Genomic DNA, 7,975 nt, shown 5'->3' with positions numbered 1-7,975 from the left:
TTTAATGCGAAAAATGTACATTATTAATTATGAAAAATTTAAAGATCATCTGAAAAAAGATCATCCGACATAATTATGATTATTACATTTTTTAGATGATCTTTAATGTGTTTTAATAATTAATAATGTAAATTTATCGCACTAAATCTAATAATATATATATATATATATATATATATATATATATATATATATATATATATATATATATATATATATATAATATGTATGACGTCACATTTAGCAGTTATTTAGCAGTTCCTTTCTGAAGATAAGATTGAAACATGTAAAAGGATAGTTATTTCTTTAAATTATTTAAATTTTCTTTTATCATTTTTATTTATATACATATATATGTATATAATATATATAATAATAATAATAATAATAATTATGAATACATAGCGAACATACACATATCAAATGCTAAACATCATTGGGGCCGATTTCATATGTCTGGGTTTCGAAAGACTGGGTTATATGAAAACCTAGGTTTAACACTGGTTTACGTAAATCCCAGAAAAACTTGACCAAGACCTACACCTGTGGTGCATTTCACATGTGTGTGCTTTACCTGTGTTTAAAAAACCATGCTTTTTGCATGGGTTACCCGCAGATCTGAAAAGGGACATAAGCGATGGATAGCTTACTCGTCATCATTTTGTAGTTGAAACTTGTTAACAGTATTTGTTAGCATTCGCGTACCAGCTGGGGGATCAGCTACCTCCTACCCCCACAGTCTGGGGAAAAACCTTCGTATTCGGGAAAACATGATGCAGATGTTTGGACAAAATGACCAGGCCTAAAAACGTTTCACCATGTATTTCCATCATTTTACTCACAATATTAGTTATAATCCATGTCAAATGCGTACAGAACCCTACATAGCTGTTCGTAATAATATTAATAAACGTTGTTACCCAGAATCGGGCATTTCACTTTAATTCGGGCAAAAACGAGCCTGCGCCCCCCCCCCCCCCCCCCCCCCACCCCCCCAATAATTTTTTTAAAATGGGACCCGTACGCCCGAGGGCACCAAGAACACTTTTTGTCACTTTTTTTTTACCTTTATTAAGACGAAACAAACACTCGCTAAAGCTCGTGACAACTAAAAATGATTTCACTTAGTACATAAATTTGATAATAACTCTATATATCTCAGGCGCTTTGTTGTTCGTTTGCCATGAAAATGGTGAATAATTGATGTGTGAAGGGGTGGATCTAATTATACAGTCGTGGTAAAAAAAAAGAAAAAAAAAAAAGAAAAAGAAAAAAAAGGGCACCTTTATCTGCTACTGTAGTGAGTTAAAATGGTCTCTACAAATACGTTAACATTTCATGGCAATGCGATACTGATGTAAAACACGATTATGCGGCTGAAATTATCCATGAAGAAAAGTTACTTTGAGCAAACCCAGCGAAAAACCACCTCAAAGGCAGATTTAAAAACGCAATACAATTGTAACTCAGTGTCAAACTAGGGTTATTGAAAACCAAACATGTGAAATGCACAGTAAACATGACCCAGGGTTTAACCTAGGTTTAACCCTTATGTTTCCAAAACCCACCGATAAGCCAGACATATGAAATCGGCCAGTTTATGTTTGCACAGTAAACATGACCCAGGGTTTAACCTAGGTTTAACCCTTATGTTTCCAAAACCCACCGATAAGCCAGACATATGAAATCGGCCAGTTTATGTTTGCACAGTAAACATGACCCAGGGTTTAACCTAGGTTTACCCGTTATATGTTCCCAAACCCACCGATAAGCCAGACATTGAAACCAGTTTATGTTTGCACAGTAAACATGTTTCTAGGTTTAAACCCTTAGGTTTCCAAAACCCACCGATAAGCCAGACATATGAAATCGGCCAGTTTATGTTTGCACAGTAAACATGACCCAGGGTTTAACCTAGGTTTAACCCTTATGTTTCCAAAACCCACCGATAAGCCAGACATATGAAATCGGCCAGTTTATGTTTGCACAGTAAACATGACCCAGGGTTTAACCTAGGTTTAACCCTTATGTTTCCAAAACCCACCGATAAGCCAGACATATGAAATCGGCCAGTTTATGTTTGCTTTTTTATTTTAGGGGCGGGACGTAGACCAGTAGCTTGACGCGTGGTCGGTCTGGGATCAATACCCGTCGGTAGGGCCCATTGGGCTATTTCTCGTTCCATCCGGTGCACCACGACTAGTATATCAAAGGTCGTGGTATATGCTGTCCTATCTGCAGTATGGTGCATATAAAAGATCCCTTTTTACTAATGGAAAAATGTAGCGGGTTCCTCTCTAAGAGTATATGTCAAAATTATCAAATGTTTGATATCTAGTAGCTGATAATCAAGTTGTGTCGTTAAACAAAACAATCTTTAACTTTTTTCATTTAACTTTTTAACATGTATTTATTTTATGCAACAAAAAAAGTTTGGTAAGTTTTGACATATAGTCATAGTCTTTTAAATACACCATCCCACAGACAGGATAGCACATACCACGGCCTTTGGTATATCAGTCGTGGTGCACTGGCTAGAGCGAGAATATATGCAACGATTCACATGGCATTCAACAGTCGATAACGTTAATGCCTCAGTCACAAATGGATCGTACGTGGATAGGGGCACCTTGCGGCCTTGAGTTGACCTTGCAGCGGCCTTGAGATGACCTTGCGGTATCTGGAGATATCGCAGGGAGGCCACACGATGCCCCTACGATGTCGGGACAACGTACGGGCATCGTACGGTCACCGTAAGGTCAACTTACGATGCCCTTAAGATATGATGGCCCGAAAAAATGTATCAGCCCGTAGGGTCCCCGTAAACACGTCGTATCTAATGTGATCATGGCAAAGATTTTTGGGAGAACCCCACGATTCTTTCCCGATGTCGCGGACGCACGGACGCCATACGGTTACCCCCCCCCCCCCCCCCCCCTCCACACACACACACCGCACGGCGACCGGTGATTTGTGACTGAGACATAACCAATCAGTGAGGCGGCACACCCACATACTATATATATACGAAATATAATTTACTAGGTATGTAGGCTTCCTATATTTCATTCCAGCCAGTGCTCCACAATTGGTTAAACAAAGGCCGTGGTATGTACTATCCTGTCTGTGAAATGGAGCGCATAAAATATTCCTTACTGGTAATCGAAACGAGTAGCAGCAAAGTTATCAGTTTGATCTTTAACTGTAAATAAAAATGTGCAGAGTACGTCTTTAAATAAAACATTTCTTCCATTCTTATTAAAGAAATGTTTCATTTAATGACGCACTCAACACATTTTATTTACGGTTATATGGCGTCAGACATATGATTAAGACCCACACAGATATTGAGAGAGGAAACCCGCTGTCACCACTTCATGGGCTACTCGTTTTCCATCCTTATTGTGACAGACCCTAATTTCAATCCGTGGAAATGAACACTAAGTTTGACTGATGTACAATATAGAGCGAAACAAATGTCTGTGACGATGAACGCGGCAATATCCTGGATAATGCTATGGTCACACTCTCAAGGACGGCCATCCCGGGTTACTACGGATTCAATCCGGGATTATCAGGGATTATCCCTAGTAATCCGTAGTAATCCGTGTTGGATCCTTGATCATACGTAGGTGTGGTTCCAATCCGTACTGGTTTTTTGAACGTGCTCAAAAAACTACTACGGATGGAAATCCGTTCTTATCCTTATTAACCCGTACAAAACCCGTACCAATCTTTACTTATACGCACCTATTCCTACTAAACCGGGGGGGGGGGGGGGGGGGTGGGGGGGGGGGGGGGGGGGGGGGGGGGGGGGGGGGGGGGGGGGGGGGGGGGGGGGGGTATGGAATTTTGAATGGAGCAACTATATGCCAAAGAGAAAAGGTGCGCAATTTTGATTGAGGAAATTTGGCGCAATTTTGAACGGTCGGTCAAAAAGTAATTGGCAGAGCTAGTATATAACAAACACATTCTTACTGCGTGCAGGCATTCCAAGGTGTTCCACGAAATACCATTTGCCATCCATCTTTGAGAGGCTCTGGAATAAGCACCCTGAAGTCGGTTTTCTACAAAACAAGAGCGACATGTCTGGATGTTATGAAATAGTTAAAGGTTTGTTTTGTTTAACGACACCACTAGAGCACATTGATTTATCAATCATTGGCTATTGGATGTCAAACATTTGGTAATTTTGGCATTTAGTCTTAGAGAGTAGGAAGGGGTCTTTTATATGCACCATTCCACAGACAGGATAGCACATACCACGGCCTTTAATATACTAGCCGTGGTGCACTGGCTGGTCGTGGTGCATTAGCCCATTGCGTCCACAGACGGGGATCGATCCTAGACAGAGCGAGCGCTTTACTACTACGTCCCGCCTCTTGTGAAATAGTCGCCTCGATGGCGTAATACGTTTCAGACTAATCAAATAAGTCCTATATCCTCGCCCACGCCAAGAAGTTCCATCCCCGACAGGAAAGTTTTATTATTTAAACACAGTGTATATGCATGTATAAGTAAACGTATGTTAATGGCATACTGTCACGGATTTGAGGACCTTATTTCTCAAAAAATGGATAATAAATAAAAATTACATTATTTGTTGGAAACCAAATCTAGCTATCGCATTACTTTAACTGAACCATGATGGAGTAAAATCCATGTCAACCCTCTCGACAATTTTAGTTTTCGAATTATGGACCATTGCCATAATTCAATTATTTTTACAAAATATCATTAATAAATGGAGTATGGTGGTTATGAAGATGGTTGAACAAAGTACATTTAGGAACAAATCAAATTATTTTTGTTCAGGTAATACTTTGTTAGACCATTAAATAGGTCAGTAGTCTGTGACAATATGCCTTTAAAGTATACAATTATGTGTTTGAATGTACAGTAATATTAATCAATTGCTAGTGTTTTTGACAAAAAAAAACCTATAAACTAAATACGAATGGTTTTACTGCAAATCACCTGGTCATGCCATTCCACCTGTCCACAGTGTCCACTAAGTCCTGACCACTGTCCAGTCGCGTCACACACTGCTGTATTGCTGTCACCAAAGAACCGGAAGTACTTGTTACATGTCACTGATCCATTGCTGCCCAAAACGGTAGACTCGTACAGAAAGTCGCCATTGTATATTTTCATTGCTGGACATGCAACTACAATATATATTATTTACATTATAATATCCATAAATACCCCAGTGGGAAAAGATTAAGCGTCCCGTTAAACGTGTTAATCACTGTCGCACAACCGCGAACGTAATTGTAAACCCATTTTGGTGATAACATGAACATATATCCATAGCTGGGCCAGATCAGGGGCCTAATTCACAAAGGTCTCTTAGGCTCTGCTAGACAACAAAGCATCCTCTTTGTAACTGTTTTAGCATTACACTTCGAGATCACAAAGTTGCGAGAGTTTAGTGAATTAGGCCCCTGGCCTACTACGTTCAGCCAGCCCCCTTTTCGCTCAACATTTGCAAACTATTTGACTGGTTCCCGAAGTGATCATTCGGTTTAACGTGTAGCGTGAAATCCATGGCGAGCAAGCGTTAGAGACAAACGGTTGGCTGAACTTGGCTTTGATGTTTGCTGGCGATTCTGACGCGCAAAACACGTACAACAAGCCACTAATGTTATGAATACCTATTCCTAATTTGTCATGATTTTTGTCCTTATTAATATTTTATCAACAAACATTTATTTATTTAGGAAATAGCACATGCTCTGGTTTCTATCCCATAGGACCGGCCTCGGTGGCGTCGTGGTTAGGCCATCGGTCAACAGGCTGGTAGGTACTGGGTTCGGATCCCAGTCGAGGCATGGGATTTTTAATCCAGATACCGACTCCAAACCCTGAGTGAGTGCTCCGCAAGGCTCAATGGGTAGGTGTAAACCACTTGCACCGACCAGTGATCCATAACTGGTTCAACAAAGGCCATGGTTTGTGCTATCCTGCCTGTGGCAAGCGCAAATAAAAGATCCCTTGCTGCTAATCAAAAAGAGTAGCCCATGAAGTGGCGACGGCGGGTTTCCTCTCTCAATACCTGTGTGGTCCCTAACCATATGTCTGACGCCATATAACCGTAAATAAAATGTGTTGAGTGCGTCGTTAAATAAAACATTTCTTTCTTTCTTTCTTTCTATCCCATAGGTTTAGGGCCACCACTCAGGCTTTCAAACCTCATGGCCAAAATACACCCACCGGTCTAGATGGGGTATTGGTTAAGTTCTACGACTTATGACTAAGATGTATAAGAAGATGTGCTTCAAAAGAAGCAAATATCAATTTCAAAATGCATAAAATATGAATAACTAGACACTACATTTCATGGTTTTAGTATATAATGTCGCGGCCATCATTAATGTTCAAGGATAATTAATGGAAGTATCGGCTGGCGACATATTTTGTTTTGGAATCACCATCCTCGAATAATGTAAACTGAATTAAGTCTCTTTTGCGCGTTAGATAGTTTTGACAAACACTCGTTGTAAGATAAATCGTCTCCAATGAATACTCGTGTATTATTCTCTATATAATAAACAGAGAACCTAGCTAAACACTATGAGATGGCATACATGCTGAAAACCCATTGTTAGTTTCTCCGAACAATTTCCAAGGTTTTGTTCCAAAATATGATCTCACCAATGCATGACATGTTGGTTGGTGTCCATCGTCCTGTGTGGTCACACGTCGACGTGGTCGTTCCTTCAAAGAGGACGTAGCCGGCGTTACAGCTGTAGTTGGATACTGAATTAAGCGCGGTCCCGCTGGTAGTTTTACTGGTATTGGGAACATCAGGTGGCTCACCACAATCAACTTCTGAAATGTATAAAATATTTACAAGAGTGGATCTTTGTGAATGGCATGCGTTTCTCGAACACCCAAAACCACCCAACCACCACCAACCCCTTCGAGGTGACTAGGTGCTTTGCTTTAAGTACATTTTACATTTTGGACTTTGCTTTTAAACATAGTGTTTTCGTATCTCACGTAAACACAAATATGTGTGATTATCTCGCTGACATGTCGCTCCGTTGACCAAGCGGATATTAAGGATTCAATAGATCCCATTTTAAAATTCTCGTTCCGTCTCATCCTATCAGAAAATGTAGATCCGCCTTTTAATCAAATCTAATCTCAAGTTAAAAGGACTTCTTTACTGTAAAACTTACAATATGCTTACATTTCCATGTTTAAAATTAAAGTTCAAGTTATTTAGTTTAACGACACCATTAGAGCAGATTGATGTATTAATCATCGTCCATTGGATGTAAAACATTTGTAAAATTTTACATATAGTCTTAGAGAGGAAATCCGCTACATTTTTCTATTAATAGCAAGGGATCTTTTATATGCACCATCCCACAGACATGATATCACATGCACTGGCTGGAACGAGAAATCGATCAATGGCTTATCGACGAGGTTCGATCCTAGACTGACCGCACATCAGGCGAGCTTAATCCCGCCCCCATGTTTAAAATAGTTATGCTTCCTTACATAGAATATAAATATCTGTAAAGTTACTTTTGAACTATTAAAATTGTAATATACTTGTTTCCTTGTTTTTAGTAAGAATATTAGTAAAAGTTGTTTTCTTAATTATTAAAATTACAATACATCTGCGTTTGCTTGCTTTGAATACGAATGCATGTAACGGTCCTATGTCAAATTTGAAACTACAATATTTCGTTATTTTTACATTTATTTGTAATAAATAATTACAAATTAATGGATCCCACGCATAATCTTTACATAATTAACTCTAGAATAATAGTTTTAAAACATCTTGCACTGACCGGCAAGAGCGGTTTCCCAATTTTTTTCTTTTTTTTTCTTTTTTTAAACTTGTTTTGTGAAATACAGCATGGCCACCAACTTTGTTTCTTTTGTCAGCTGACCGCACAAAATTCTGGGTACACTTAGTGTGTTGAATCTGTACGCATAAAACAGTGACGTC

The 7,975-nt window shown here is 39.3% G+C and overlaps 1 protein-coding gene across 1 annotated transcript in view; it reads right to left on the bottom strand.

Moving 5' to 3' along the window:
- LOC121379752 (grifin-like) overlaps positions 1-5,154 on the bottom strand; it is an 8,975-nt gene extending 3,821 nt beyond the window's left edge. Inside the window, exons 1-2 of the mRNA XM_041508401.1 lie at positions 4,978-5,154; positions 3,979-4,067 (exon numbers count right to left, since the gene is read on the bottom strand). Coding sequence (XP_041364335.1) covers positions 3,979-4,067; positions 4,978-5,154 — 266 coding nt within the window. The remainder of the gene's footprint in view (positions 1-3,978; positions 4,068-4,977) is intronic.
- Positions 5,155-7,975: the final 2,821 nt, after the last annotated feature.

Source organism: Gigantopelta aegis, chromosome 8 (assembly GCF_016097555.1).
Source record: "Gigantopelta aegis isolate Gae_Host chromosome 8, Gae_host_genome, whole genome shotgun sequence".
NCBI lineage: Eukaryota > Metazoa > Mollusca > Gastropoda > Neomphalida > Peltospiridae > Gigantopelta > Gigantopelta aegis.
The sequence above is the reverse complement of the archived record's forward strand: the minus strand, read 5'-3'. Positions and strand labels throughout refer to the sequence as shown.